Source organism: Palaemon carinicauda, chromosome 6 (genome assembly GCF_036898095.1).
Source record: "Palaemon carinicauda isolate YSFRI2023 chromosome 6, ASM3689809v2, whole genome shotgun sequence".
Classification (NCBI taxonomy): Eukaryota; Metazoa; Arthropoda; class Malacostraca; order Decapoda; family Palaemonidae; genus Palaemon; species Palaemon carinicauda.
In genome coordinates, this window is record NC_090730.1 from 143,214,161 (window position 1) to 143,231,426 (window position 17,266).

The following is a 17,266-nucleotide window of genomic DNA, read 5'->3' on the forward strand; positions in this document are numbered from 1 at the left end:
AGTGTTTCACTCTGTTTAAAATTTTTGTGGCATAGTTGCTCTCAACTGTTTCTATATAAGCTCGTTATCTTGTTGAATAAACTTACATTCCCTTCGCCTCTCTGTTAGTACCTAATGGCTACCTTGAAACATAACTAAGGGTGGTTTATCATTTCACAGAGGAAAATATATTTACTATGGTTTTCAGACAACAATAAAACATGTAAAAATATTATTCTACAAAATATTACTAGTAAGAACTCAAAATTACACTGCAATTTTAGAATGCACAATAAGTTACTTTTCATTTCTCATTTACTTTGAATTCTTATAGATAATAATGCTGCATACAGGGAAGAGGTCATATTGACTTCAAAAGAAGACTCTAAATACTACATACGGTACATTCATAAAAGACGCCTCTTGAATCTTAATCTTAAGAAAATATTAGATTTTTACTTTGAACAGAAATGGTAGAACATCAAGATTTTGAATGCATCATACTACTTCCCAAATCATGCTTAGAAACATGAAATAAGAAATGATTTAGTGAATCACATAGGAATCATTCCAGTTTTACCCCCCCCCCCAAAAAAAAAAAAACCACAGGCACACGAGCACCTGTATTTACAGAGAAGATAGGCTCGAGAAAATATTATATACGAGAAAAAATTCTGCCAAAAAAAGATACATAAACCCTCCATTAGGAAAAATATCTCTAGGCTAAAGGAATCGATATAGTAAGTATATTGTGGTTTGAACATTAATAGCTAGATCAATAATCAATCACATAAAAAGCAAAGTTTCTAGTTTTGGAAAGGAAACAAAGTGGGCTTCACAACTTACAGATGTACTTGTGAAACTTGTTTTTCCACATATTTATACAGGACTTATACAACCAAAGCTTTAATTACCCATTTGTAAATTTTTCTTATCATAATTTATTATCGTCTTTATTACAAACTAATTGCAATAAAGCTTGTGACCATAAAATGCAGCAAGACTAAGGGTCCCACCAATCAAAACTGATCTTTTGAAAATAAAAACTTCAAAAACGTAAAACTGAAATAAATCAGATGAATACAAAAATATACAACTAAGATGCATAATAACATTATGAAGAGAAAGTCATGGCAACCTAAGCAACTAAAGAGAATTCACACCAAGTTTGAACTTCTGAAGTCTCCAAGATTCAACCACATGAATATTGAGATCATTCCATTATATTAAGAGAGAGTGAATGAAACATCAAAAGTAATGTGCGGCATTGAACCTCACGCATAAAAAGGCAAAACTTTTAAAATTAACAATATAATAAGAACAATATGGCAGAGAGTATAATCTAAGATGGGTAATCCAAAGAATGTTCAGAATTAGGAATAATTTATACAGGATACACAATGAAGATGATGAATGACAATATTTTGTATTAATAACACAATAATACTCAAGAATTTTAATGGATCTGAAGTTATTGTCCAGCAAATAAAGAACTGCGTTTGCTGTTGAAGAATGTACAAATGAGTATTCAACGCATATGAAAATAAAGAACGAAAACCAAATTATCACAGAAATCATTGTTCGTATGCAAACTCTTTTAGCATTTTGAGGAAAGACAGATCGGACAGGTTTCTCAAAATTGAATTACAACCATGAATAACTTTTGACTTATATTAACGTTCAAAACTTCATCCTATGTAATGTGCGGCATATACCAATTTTAAATCTTTTTTTCGGAGATTCATCACACACACACACACATATACATATACATATACATATACATATACATATACATATACATATACATATACATATACATATACATATACATATACATATACATATACATATACATATACATATACATATATATATATATATATATATATATATATATATATATATATATATATATATATATATATATATATAGGCGACTGATTCGACGCTAAGGCTAGCATTATCTGCATTAACATTAAACTTTTAAAATTTCAAAAGTTCACACCCCATATTGCGCATATGTAACAAACTACCATGCCTGTAATTTTAACGTGACACATTAACACGGCCAAAGGCAGCATTCAACTTGGTCAATCCTACGAACTTCCTGACCTAAATTAATAGATTTCTGTACAGTATTGGAAACTGCAAGAAGAGCATCAAGTTCCAAGGCATTTGCGAAAGGCAAATTGCAAACTATTTAGACACTTTGCCAAAAGCCGTTCAAGTACTTTAGATAACGCTGGAGTTATGGAAATAGGGCAGTAATTAGCAAGGCATGAGCTACCACAATCACATTTACCTATCGGAATAATGTTACAAATTATCCAATAAGTGCAAGAAGAACCTCTTCTAAATAATTTGCACAAAATAACAAGACCTTTTATGACCTAAGAAATAAACGTTCTTTAAAAAAATAAAGGAAAAATACCATTTAGGTCTACTACTCAATAACCATCAAGTGTGTTTTGATTACACACACCAAAAATATACAACTAGTTAGTTTAGCATCAGGAAAAAAGGAATAAGGAAGATCTAGTTTCTAATTACTGTTTATCATCCAAGACATCGACCAAAAGGGTTGCCTTTTCCTTTGGACAGTGAGCGACTGAGCCATCTAGCTTAAATAAAGGAGAAACTGTTAAGCCTATATCAAAGAGAGTAGATTTAATGGTACCCCACCAATTATGTTCCTGGGTTAAACAATATAGGGTTTCCTTTCTGGTCAAATTGTATACCTTTTCAGTTGAAGCATAAGTTCTGAGCAACAGCTCTTACCTGAATATAGTTATTCCAAGTTAAATCTGATCTGTTACTGGGGTAATGTGGGCATATGTTCAGGATGGATGGTGGGGGAGGGAATGAGGAGAGCTTGAGAAGAACCTGTTAGAGGGGAGGAGATTGAGAGGGAAGCAGAAAATTAGATGGCAATATAAGGTGAAGGATGGTATGATGAGAAGATGATGGGCCCCCGCCTTCTTCAAATAAGCATGTCTACAATTATTACTGAATTATGGTTTGTCTTTAATTCGGTATTTCAATACACAAGAAGGAATACACCTGTCAATTATGTTGACCAGATTCTCACTCAAGAGAACAACAGGCTCGACACTTATATAACTGTGACCAATTCAAATGCAAAAGATCACGCTCCTCTGTCTTAATTACTAACGAAACCAAGGCATGGTCACACTTCCACACTGGAACACCAACCTTAGTCGTTATAACACCAGGGGAGGCAGTACATACTAGCTCTAAGCAGTTACCAGACCTGTGAGTAGTTTCACTTATGATTTGCTAATAGCCTGATTCAGAAACAAATTTTACAGCTCTTAAGCTGAGGCGATCATTAGGAGAAACAGAATTTAACCACTCCCTAAGGTGAGGATTAAAATCAGCAACAAACACAAATGAGGTCTTTCTATCATCTTGTACCTTAGCCATAATAATAGACAATCGAAAATAGAATAATCCAAGACTGGATTCCGATAGATCGAACACAAATAAATGTTGTTATGTCTGCCATAATGTTTTATAGCCTGAATCGTATGACGTCCACATTCATACAAGGATTTATGAGAAGCACGGCACTCAGTCATAAGATACACAGTCATTCCCCTTGCTCTAGGAATAGCATGCGTTTCAAAATTATTAGTTTCTTAAAACTCGGAATAAGGAACTCCGATGAGCGTTTCATTTATAGTGGAAGAGGTTAAAGCAGATTTTGCTCCAAATCGGTCACTCTGGGATGTAAGCATGAAACTTGGCCCGATTTTTTGCTGATAGGTTACTTTTTCAGATAAAAGTGCTAGCCACGAAAAGAAAAATTCAATTTGGCCATTTTTTTCAAGATGGCCACCAGACGTGTCGCAGTTTTGTGGTTTTGCTATAAATAAAAAAAAAATTCATTGCAAATTATGATATAAACATGAAATTCAGCAATAATGTTCTGTGTAAGTCATGTTATCAACTAAAAGTGTTAACTCCCAAAAATTCAACATGGTGGCCATTTTTTCAAGATGGTCGCCAAAAATTACCCCGTTAGTGTTCTTGCTCTGGTGTCAAAAGTACAAAAGATGAATTCAATGAAACACTTGATTTATTGCCATTATAATACTGAATTACATGCAGAAAACAGAATTTTTGCATAATTAGCCAATCTGGCATGATGAAAATCCTATTTGTTTACATTGGATAATCTTGTGAAGCCCTTACTTTCCAATGACTTTTTTTTTTTTTTGGGGGGGGGGGGGGGGAAATTCCCATTACTTTCTTTCTTGTTTCTTGCTGATTGGTCCTTCCATCAAATAGTCCCAAATGAATTGGTCACATGATTTTCCAGTATGCTTATAGGCTTTTCAGAGTAAAACATGAAAAAACCGTGCTAATGCTCAACAGTGAAAAATAACTTGGTCAAATCTGTGACATCGACAAAACTATCCATGGCTGAGATCTATCTTTTATCCCCAGAACTGCTATCTCCCTCCTCCAACAACCAATTACACAGTCTTAGGTAAACAATGTCCCCTACCATAAAATAGTTTGCCAGCTTTGATTTATGAATGGATATGTATCACTGTCCACAGTGACGTTTTGTAGACCATTTGAATTTGTGTTACTTTGTCATTGCCAGCATGGCTAGGCCCAAAGTTCAGTCACTGTTCCTTGCTTAAAAATCTCACAAGGGCAACTGCGAAGTGGAGTACACCCTATTCCAGCCTTTGAGCACTTGCATCGTCCACCACCACATTTGATCTTGCGTCTACACTTTGTGTTCACGACAGCTTTTAGAAATGCGTTCCAATGCGGTCCAGACAACTTTCCATTTGTCACCATCTTTGACCCATCCCCACTTGGAGGGACATGGAAGTTCTGGCTGATGTATGATACGCTGCCCTAAGATATGACCTGCTTGGAAGGCAGTGCGTTTGCCAAGTCCTTGAGTACCCCTTGCATTGGTGGGATTAACTTGTATGGCCTCTGCTCTCTAGTATAAAGGTTTAACTTTGCATCATCTACTGCCGTGGCTGCACTTGACTGGTCATATATGAGAACGACAAATCTTTCTAAAACTCGTAGATTTGACTCCTTAACTTCAGATGGACAATCACTGAGTTTTACAAACGTAGCAGAGGCTGCATTGCATACATTACATGTCAGCCATGCTGTCTTTTTACCTTTACCCATTGAATCCTGGTACTAAATGGCACCCAGAAAATGTATGAAAGAACAGCATGCCTTTGGTTTTTTGGTCCCAAAGAAGATACAAGCTCATGGATAGGGATCCACCAAGAGCGCTGTGCCTTGCCAGACACGACCCAGATTTTCTCTATGCCAACTGCAGTCAGGGACACCATAAGGCTGACGGCTATGACTACAATGTCTGTGTCATTAGCTTCAATCGAGAGAAACTTAAATCCATCCCTTGCTGCATGCCAGGCGCATACAAAAAATTCTCATATCTGCCTCTTCATGTGAACAAGGGGCCAATTCCTTCCGGAACTTGTCAAAAAATTTTCTTCTCCTGTTACTATAACTTGATTTATTGTAGTTATTTTACCGACTTCATCAGCAAAGAAATTGAACAGTTCTATTTTGTTGTCACTGTACCTGAGAAAGCTTTTCCAATTGGTTGGTGTTTTGCTCTTTGCCATAACTCTCCTCCTGATAGCCTTTCCAAGGTTTGACCGTGCTTTAGACTTCAGACTAGACTGCTGGTAGACATATAAACTGACACCGATCCTCTTGTAATTACTACTGTAGTATTCCATCTTTGGTAGAATGTCCTTCTTGGTGTATTCTTCAAATGTCTTTAGTGTTTTGAGTGTGACTATTCACCAAGCAAGAACAATCCACAATGAGTGTGTCAGTTTCTGGAAGCTCTACCTTGCTTTGCAGCACTTTAACGAGATCTGACTTACTAGTGACGTATAGTTTGCCCTGTTTGATGAAGTCTGGTTCTCTCGTATGAAAAACTCGGCTAAATCATACCCTCTGGATTAGCAGGATATGAAAATGCAGGGGAAAAGTTTACAATCCTCCTTTAGTAGCTGTGTCTCTGACTTCTCTGTTGGATCTTTCATGGTTTTGAAAAAGTCCTTGTTGTTCCGTTTGATTGGTTGATAGAAATGCCGACTGTCAGTCTTCAGTTTTTTCATGAATGTTTGAAATAGTTCCCTTCCCCTCTCGAGATGTGTTGCAACCAGCAGTGCTACTGAAGGTTCGGCACTATCCTTAAAAAGTAAATCCTTAGATTCCTCTGCAAATGTAGTCACCATTTCTTCTATTAGGCTAGTAAGCTGCTGCACCTTTTCAAAGAACATTATTGCCAAATTTCAAGTTCACGTGGCAATATGCACTGTGGATTTTTAACAAAGCCACAAAATGGGTACGCGTCTGGCGGCCATCTTGGAAAATGGATGCCATATTGAATTGTCTGGAGGGCTAGCACTTTCAACTGATAACATGACCTACACAGAACATTATTGGTAAATTTCATGTTTACTGTTGTTTTTTCTTAACAAAAACATGAAACGAGGATGAGCCTGGTGGCCATCTTGAAAAATGGCCACCATATTGATTTTTTTCGTGGCTAGTAGTTTCTTTCTGAAAAAGTAACCAATAAGCTGGCTATATATATATATATATATATATATATATATATATATATATATACATTTATATATATATATATATTATACACACACATATATATATATACACATTATACATATATACACATATATGTATATAGTATATATACACATTCCTCCATTCATGCCCATCTATCCCAATACCATGTTAGGGGGAGAGGAAGTAGTCTTACCCTGGTGAGAGGGTGTGTTTGTGCATGCACATCATTTCAGACGGGTTATGTATAATAATAATAATAATAATAATAATAATAATAAAGTCTCATCATACTTGAAAACAAACAACCATTCCCATAATAAAAAAAATATGTACAAGAATATATATATATGTATATATATATATATATATATATATATATATATATATATACATATACATATATACATACATACATATATATATATATATATATATATATATATATATATATATATATATATATATATATGTGTGTGTGTGTGTGTGTGTGTATAAAGTGACCCATACAACTCATACTATAAACAAAATGTCGGAGCAGATACACCAAGCATGACCAAGAACCACCCTCCAGAATAGCCACTTCAACTGAAGGAAGAACTGTAACGATGATTTTGAAAATGCATACCAGAGAGGAGGATAAAAAAACAGATAGGGAAAAGATAACCTCTTCATAAACCACCGGGCATTCATGGCCCTTCTATTAAGCCTGCTCAACACACTATGGAAAAAGATATAATTGTGTGTCCGAGTGTACCCTCTAGAAAGAGAACACTAACCCAAGACAGTGGAAGACCATGGTACAGAGAAAAAAATGGCTTAATTTTGGAGTGTCCTACTCCTAGAAGAGCTGGTTGCCATAGCTAGAGAGACTCTTCTACCGTTGCCAAGTAGAAAGTAGCGTCTGAAAGATTACAATACAGTAGGTAATACCGTCAATGTAGAAGAATTTTTAAGTTATCCTACTGTTGTCAGGTGTTTAATGAAAGAGAAGAATATATGAAGAATGGGCCAGGCTATTCGGTGCATCTGCAGGCAAAGAAAAATTAGCCGAAACCAGAGAGAGATCCAATGTAGTACTATCTGTCCAGAAAAAAAGGACCAAATAGCTCGCTAGCGGTAGTATCATAGCGGGTGGCTTGTGCTTTTGCCAACCTTCTACCTGTTAACATAAAACTCCCGCTAAAATAGCTTTTATTTACGAGCGTGTTGAGTAGGCACTCTTTCTGTTATGTTAGTTTTGCGAAACATACGATATACCATGCATTAGGTCCTATAATTCTAAACTATAATATTTAGTTATAATTTCATTATTCCTCAACTGTCAACTCGTCTTGACTATACATGGCACCTATTATGGGTGAAATTGTATTATTACTGCAAATTGGTCTTTTTCCAGGTATGTTAAAATTACTACATTTCAGGGTTGCTTTTAGAAAAAATTCTCAGCAAAATAACATTCCATTTCATCATAGCTGGCGCAATAGTTTTACTGGATCGTCCGTCGAATATTCTACTTGAATTAAAATATAAATTGGTTAAATTCATCCGAAAATTACCATACCCCTATTGATGTGTTAATGCAAATAAGAAATTAATAAAGATAATAGTAAGAATACTAATAATATTAAATTCATTAACAAAAGCAATCGTGACGTGCAAGAATCCAATATCTAGTGGTGAAAATAATGGAGATGTTTTCAGGTGGCAAGATAAAACAAACTATACGTCATATCATAAAAATAACAATACATCTTCCTATATGAAAAAGACGAATAGGTATGATTCAAAACTAAGAACAACAATAACACGGTTGTGAGCAATACACAAATAAACCCCCGAAAAATGTCATTGAATGTTTTTGAAATATCCATACTCCACCAGTAAAACAACTTCGTTATTCTTATTCTTCATATTCTGTAACATCCATACCCCCCAAAAACAAAAAGTGAAACAAATCCTTTTGAAGAGTAAAAACCGACGATGCTACGATACCAAAGGGAACACCATGCAAAATGGAAATATTTGAAAGGAAAATATTATCTACAGTGCAACAAAACCGCTGCCTTATTGTATTGAGGCTTTTTTTTTTTTTTTTTTACAAAATTATTCCTTTAATACCTTGTTATATGTAATGGTGAAAATATACTACACAAACACACACACACACACACACATATATATATATATATATATATATATATATATATATATATATATATAAATATAAATATAAATATATAACTTCTTTCTAACCATTATCCCACCATAAAGAGGTTGGTGCCATCAGGGATGGGTTATAATTGGCAGAAGGTTTTTACGATCGCATGCCCTTGTAGTCCTCAACTACAGTTACTGACAGTGGGCATAGACCCAGTGGGCCTCGACTCTAGCCTCTTGCTAGAAGACAAGACTGCAACGGTAGTAGCTTATTCTTGCACCCCTACCACAGGGCATATATATATATATATATATATATATATATATATATATATATATATATATATATATAGTATATATACATATATATATATAGTATGTACACACACACACACACACACACACACACATATATATATATATATATATATATATATATATATATATATATATATATATATATATATATATATATATATATATGATTATGGTCCTGTGTCTGGGCACCAAAAATATATACTATATATCACTGCCAGCAAGCTAAACTACCTCTCGAGTTCCAAATGGAAGTGTTTGTATTATTTTACATAAATCTGTTATATTTGAATAATACCCAAACTCTGAGAAAGTTATATAACTAACAGATGGCAATATATAAAAAACAAAGGTTTCTTAAGTACACTCAAAACAAAACTGGGCATTTTATTATCAAGAATTATTCAAAACAACCTCTTACTACGATTCTTTAACAGGGATAAGAGAGAGTACCGTAAGAAACACTGGAAATCGAAATAATACACTTTACAAAAATAAATATATTCTATAAAAATTACATTTTGAAAGAATTTACATAAAAAAATAAATCAATCGAATTATTAAGTCTGAACAAAAATTAGCTTAAGACAATAAAATGTTACACTCTGAAAATTATATATTCACTTGACTCGAAATATTAAATCTGAACATAAGCTTAAACTAAGACAATAAAGTATTACACTCTGAAAATTATATAATCACTTGTTTCATGGGAAATTAGATTTTACACAAATATTCAATTTTGATAATTAATGAAAATAGTTAACCTTTAACACTAATGATTGAACTCTTATAGAAATTACATAAAGTAACTTATAAACTTACGAGTTTTTAGCTCACACGATGTATTCAAACAATTAAGCCAAAGTAAAGATACTTCACGTTTTCCTACTTGCATATGGCCAGTTACAATATCTCTAAGCTATTTTTTTATGAAATACTACGTTTACAAAAACCTGTCGCACCAAAACTTCGATATTTGACAATAACTGAACACTTTTAGAAAATAGATCGATCTTATACGAGAGAGAGAGAGAGAGAGAGAGAGAGAGAGAGAGAGAGAGAGAGAGAGAGAGAGAGAGAGAGAGAGAGAGAGAGATGATGATGGCTTATGACTTAAGGCTGGAATTCTCTATCTGCTGCTATGCATCCCTGGGGGCACATGTATATGAACTTAGTAACTACTAGATAATTCTAGTCAGAGATCTAGAAGCTTGGGGGCTGGCTCAGCAACGCCAGAGTTACCAACTATCACCTATCGGACAGAATTTACCCTCGCTTGCAAAGCAATCCCCCTCCTCAAACATAAAAAAAAAAAAAGATAACACTAACGCTGGGGTTTTCGAGAACCTTCTAAACACGTGGTAAATACAAACACGGCGCAATACCTCAAGAGAACAAAAAAATTACATAAACATTCGTATGATTTGTATAGCACACTTAATCGAGATTGCATGAGACTTCATAATAAATACGTAAAATAAAAAGTTAATTCTCAAAAATAACTTAAATTTACATATACTGACTTGAATGAAAAATACAATGAAATGAACGACGAAAGTCTTATGCAATTTACATACAATTACTTAAACCTACAAGAGAGGAACTCACCTTACATCCTGGCTATACACCTCTTAAATACACAAAAGAAATATATGAATAAGATACTTTACACTAGACCAGCTTCGTAAATATATATATATATATATATATATATATATATATATATATATATATATATATATATGTATATATATACAAAGTTGTATATGTGTTTTATGTATCGATAGGAATGTGTATATATACATACACACATTTATATACATATATATATATATATATATATATATATATATATATAAAATGTGTGTATGTATACCTACATAATTATATGTATATATATATATATATATATATATATATATATATATATATATATATATATATATATATATATATATATATATATATACACGTTTATAAAAATCAACAGTTCTACAACAAATTCATGTTCTCGCATAACTGCCTGACTTCCTGGTAAAGAGAGACATTTCCTTGTTTATTAGAGACAGACTCGTGACGCATGCAAACTGGCTGCTATGAATGCTGTTATTGTTCGCTGTAAGAAATAAAAAAATAAAAGGAGCATACTTTTCCATTATTACGAAGGAAGTTATAACGTAACAACGATGTAATAACGCTTTATACAGACGCACGTCCATCACACACACACACACTATATATATATATATATATATATATATATATATATATATATATATATATATATATATATATATATATACATACACTGTATATACATATATATATATATATATATATATATATATATATATATATATATACATACACTGTATATACATATATATATATATATATATATATATAAATATATATACTGTATATGTATGCATATATATACACACACACATATATATATGTATATATATATGTATATATATATATAATCAAACCAGTCCACAAAAGTAAAGTAAGGAAGTAGGTTGGCCAGGGCACCAGCCGCCCGGTGAGATACTACCGCTAGAGAGTTATGGGGTCCTTTTATTGTTCAAACAGTACTACATTGGATCTTTCTTTCTGATTACGATTCTTTCCCTTGGCTACACAGACACCGAATAGTCTGGCCTATTCTTTACAGAATCCCCTCTGTCCTCATACACCTGACAACACTGAGATTACCAAACAATTCTTCTCCCAAGGGGTTAACTACTAAACTATAATTGTTCAGAGGTTACTTTCCTCTTGGTAAGGGTAGAAGAGGCTCTTTAACTATGGTAAGCAGCTCTTCTAGGAGAAAGACACTCCAAAATCAAACCATTGTTCTCTAGTCTTAGGTAGTGCCATAGCCTCTGTACCATGCTGTTCCACTGTCTTGGGTTAGAGTTCTGTTAACGGTACAATCGGGCACACTGTTCTATCTAGTTTCTCTTCCTCTTGTTTTGTTAAAGTTTTTATAGTTTATATAGGAAATATCTATTTCAATGTTATGCTGTTCTTAAAATACTTTATTTTTCCTTGTTTCCTTTCCTCACTAGACTATTTTCCCTGTTGGAGCCCCAGGGCTTATAGCATCGTAAGACGTTCCAACGTCTCAAGATTGTAATAAACTGTGATTCAGAGGAGAATAAAATTTGGTTGTAAAACCCTTAAAGGTTTAAAGGCCATTCATGAATGGCAGGAGCAAGGGACAGTGACAATTGCCTAAAGCCTGACCATATATACATATGATCAGCAGCGCGCAAGCCCTATCTATCCAAGCTAGGCCCAAGGAGAGCCAGGCAATGGCTGCTGATGACCAAGCAGGCACACGTGTAAGATTCCCCAAACCACCCCTCCTTTGTTCAAAAGGATGGTGAGGTTGCACATACTACAAGAAACTATCGAGCTTGAGCGGGTCTCGAGCACGAGTCTGGCAGAACACCAAGCAGGGATGTTTCCAATATGCTACCACAACCCTTGGGAAGGAAATGTCCATGAAATGGCTGGTTGTGTGTTTGTGAAACTTCGGTGTTTCTTAAGACCAATGGCAATTGTGCTCCAGGGAAGTTTATTTCCCAAGCGCACCCACCATGGTGGTCGCAACTGGAAAGCCTGGACACAACTGCCACAAGAAGTCCCACCAGTTAAGGGTAAAGGTATAATTTTCGTCAAGGCGGAAAAGCCCATAATGGGGTCTCAGTGGTAGGATACAAAACTAGATGGCAAATATGCTCTACTTCCAGTGACTGAAAGCATTCCCCCTTTTAATTACTCCAGGATATCTGAAAAGAAAACACTAGCATTCTCACTACATGAATAGTATAAAATTTGCCAAATAGCAACAAGCACTAGGATTTTTTCTAAACAGTAATAATATGGTCTTGTGGTTTTGTATGTGCGTGGATATGGTTCATAAAAAAGATAAAAATTTTTGGTCCTTAGTAAATAAAAAAGGTGATAGGGGAGTCTTCTCAGTTAAGAGAAGGAAAGGTTATCTGTGGTCTGCTGATAGATGCTTAGCCAAGGAAAGGAAAACGTTTGTAATATCATAAAGACTGCGTATACGCTAAGATCCAGGTCATCTTAATTCAGAATTTCTCATAAAATTGAGGGAATTAAAAGTAGAGATATATAACGATTTAGTATCTCTTATGAAATAGTGAGAGCATTAACATGCAATAATATACAACTACTTCTGGCTATCATTTACTAAATAAATATATTTGTTTTGGATCATAAGCATGGTTGCTCATTACATGATTTCATAGTTATCTCCCCCCCCCCCCCTTGCATTAAGTTAAACAGCTAGTTCTGCTGAAGTTCAGTTAAGGTCAAAATTGGATAAATGTTAGACCCTCACCTGAAGCCTAGCCCAAGGGCTAATTCTGAAATCAACTTATAACAAACTTGTTGGTAATGATATACCACATTCACTTATTCCTTATAAAAGAATTTCTTTCCATGTTAAAAATAAAAAAAAAAAAAGTAGAATTACTTTGATCTATGTTACAGGTTTCAACTTGTATGGGGATTCATACAATTCAACATACCTTAGACTAGGAAAATTGACAAAAAAAAACAAAAAAAAAAAATTTCAAGAGTCACAGAATTCAAAGCCTCCAATTATTGTCCTTTAAATGTGTGGCATATAATATTATTATCATTATTACTTGCTAAGCTACAACTCTAGTGGGAAAAGCAGGATGCTATAAGCCCAGGGGCCCCAACAGGAAAAATAGCCCAATGAAGAAAGGAAACAAGGTAAAAAAAATTTAAGAACAGCAACAACATTAAAATAAATAATTCCTATATAAACTATAAAAAAACTTTAACAAAACAAAAGGAAGAGAAGTTAGATAGAATAGTGTGTCCAAGTGTACCCTCAAACAAGGGAACTCTAACCCAAGACAGTGGAACATCATGTTACAGAGGCTATAACACTATCCAAGACAAGAGAATAATGGTTTGATTTTGAAGTGTCTTTCTCCTAGAGGAGTTGCTTACCATGGCTAAAGAGTCTCTTCTACCTTTATCAAGAGGGAAGTACCCACTGAAAAATTATAGTGCCGTAGTTAACCCCTTGGGTGAAGAAGAATTGTTTGGTAATTTCAATGTTGTCGTGTTGTCAGGTATATGAGCACAGAGGAGAGTCTGTAAAGATTAAGCCAGACTTTTCGGTGTTTGTGTAGGCAAAAGGAAAGTAAACCGCAACCAGAAAGAACATTCCAATGTAGTACTGTCTGGCCAGTCACAGGACGCCATAACTCTCGAGCAGTAGTATATCAACGGGTGGCTGGTGCCCTGGCCAACATACTACCTCATATTCTATGAACCTAAAAAGATTATATAACCAATAAAGAAGCAACATGGGGATGTTGTGGATGCATGGTGTAGACAATGAATTCTAGGGATATAACTAAGTTTTATTTTAATTTTTATTTTAAGGGAAGATTGCATGCGTTAGAACACTTTAAACGAAAGAGAATCTTTATGGATGGATAGAGGTGAGAATTCAAAGAGAAGTTAAATGTGAGTAAAAGTTCATGGGAAAAGAAAATGATTGAATAATTAAGTGCACAATTATTAATGTCAGATGTCAGGGAAAATAAGTTGATGAAAGTGCATAATATCTCGGAATAGAATAGTTGGTTTGCATATAATACAGTAAGGATTTAGAGTTAGTGAAGAAAACTAGTAAAAATTAGTGAAAGTTTTCAAAATTATCTGCAAGAGACAAGAGTAAATGTGAGTCAAATCAAGGTTATAAGGGAAACCAAGAAGAATATGAAGGAGTAAATATCATAAATGACAATAGGAGAAAACTGCTGAATAACTTGATAAGAGATGGAAAAAAAAAGGGTTACGATGAACCTCTCTCGAGAGAGTAGCAAAAGATAAAAGGTATTATTCAGGTGCATAGTATTTGAGCAAGAATTATTGAAAAATTATTGTCAATTACTCAAGAAAAAGTGGGGGATGGCCTTCTGTGTACGTCTATGATCCAGCTAATATTATATAAATTTCCAGCAAGGGTGGTTTACTTTTAATTCAACAATAAGGTGTAAATTGATCAGTAATTGTTTTGTTTTTCTCAGAAGATGCTCACCTGAAACGTAAGGAAGACTAATATTTCTAATATATATTTCATAAATACGTGACCATTTAACCATTAAAGGATACGGTGCTAAAAGGAAAAAACCTAACGGATAATAAAAAATTTGATAGCCATACACCCCATTTTCTGTTGACACCAGCAAAAAAGACGCAATTTAGTTCTTTCGGGTAAAATGGTCCTAGAATAACAGACCCTGCAGATGTGAGCAGACTGCCGCATTCCTTCCTCTTCTTGAACCCGATAGATGCTAGTAACATATTTACATAAATATGTATACGCGTGCACACGAGCCTACATAAAGTTTTAACCATTTCCACTCTTCCTCTTTTCTAACTACAACACGCCCATTTATGGGCGATTGTGTTTTCCGAGTGTACCTCTCGGGGTATGACTAATACCTTCTCCGCCTATCAGTGTATGTTGCACTAGCACTTTTCTTTAATAAGTTCATCTAACATACGGATATTTCTTTGGAATAAGTTTTAGTTGCAAATTTGCTATTTTGTGGACTATTTTATGGACTAGTCTCCCCCGTTGAGGACGTGGAGAAATCTGGTAGGACTTTCCACAGCAATTTAATGAGATATTTGCATACATATTTACCATCTCCTGATTTGCTAACGTGTCGCTGAGCTTTTCAACATTGTTAATTATGCAGAAAGGAGGATCGGTCTCGTTCAGGGAATTTCAACACGAGCAAAAATAAACTGAAAATGAAATGAAAACAAAAAATAAGGCCGGGTAAAAAAAAAATAAAAAAAAATAATCGTGTTTCGAACTACATCGTACTGATCTGGCCTTGACAAATAATGTTCCACGCTTTTCTAAATAATTTCCCCATAAACACTTAACCATAAACATCGGAAACCCAAGACTTTTCCGGCAAATGTTTTCGTTGCAGAACTGTTGGAAACAAATGTGTTTACAGCAAAGATGCTTATGGCGAAACTTCGAGGCACTATTCAACACTTTTTAGGATCAATGAGGCAACGCTTTTTATATATGAGTACTAGTGCACACGACCCGTCAAACATGACGGCTCAATATTTAGATAAGATATGCACACACAGATTCAATCATTCCCATTCCCTCCCTTTCCTAACTAAAACCCGCTGGCTCGGCAATTTGTGGGAGAGATCGTGGTTTCCGAGTGTACCTCACGGGGTACCCCCTCTCACCAGGGCATGACTACTACTTCTCCCCCATGCCGCTTAGCGTAACAGGAAAGAAATATTTTTATATATAGCCAGGCAGGGAAGGATTATGTACCATTACGTACTGTTTTAGAATGATTTATTGTTAACTTGTTCTCATCATTTATTTATTTCCTTATTTCCTTTCCTCAATGGGCTATTTTTCCCTGTTGGAGCATTTGGGCTTATAGCATCTTGCTTTTCCAACTAGAGCTGTAGCTTGGCTAGTAATAATAATAATAATAATAATAATAATAATAATAATAATAATCTAATACGTTGTTCTATTCAACCTTTACATACTAGAGCACATTCAAATCTTTCTTGGTCCATAAAAAATGCTCCCTATGACTTACTGTATGTGGTTAAGGTGATGCTTACCTAGCCGATTGCTCTTATTTGTCTTGCCTAACTATTTCAGTGTCCAGTGGCCACACGCTTATTAAGCCTGACCTTCTACGAATACATTTTCCTAAACAAGTATTATGATGTTCAAGATTTCTAGGATATAGGTATACACATACGTGTCTATATATATATATATATATATATATATATATATATATATAATATATATATATATATATATATATATATATATTGATTGATTGATTGACTGATCGATTGATTGATAAATAGACAGATAGATAGATAGATATAGATACACATATAAATATATGTTTATATATTTACATATGTATTTGCATTTATATATTCAATTGAACATATACATACATACACCACACTATATATATATATATATATATATATATATATATATATATATATATATATATATATATATATACATATATACATATATATATATATGTATAAATAAAATTGTGTA

At 34.0% G+C, this 17,266-nt stretch overlaps 1 protein-coding gene across 1 annotated transcript in view; it reads left to right on the plus strand.

The window, feature by feature from the left end:
* The first annotated feature begins 5,216 nt into the window (after window positions 1-5,216).
* LOC137643271 (uncharacterized) overlaps window positions 5,217-17,266 on the plus strand; it is a 755,072-nt gene continuing 743,022 nt past the window's right edge. Inside the window, exons 1-3 of the mRNA XM_068376112.1 lie at window positions 5,217-5,363; window positions 8,887-9,033; window positions 12,671-12,758. Coding sequence (XP_068232213.1) covers window positions 5,217-5,363; window positions 8,887-9,033; window positions 12,671-12,758 — 382 coding nt within the window. The remainder of the gene's footprint in view (window positions 5,364-8,886; window positions 9,034-12,670; window positions 12,759-17,266) is intronic.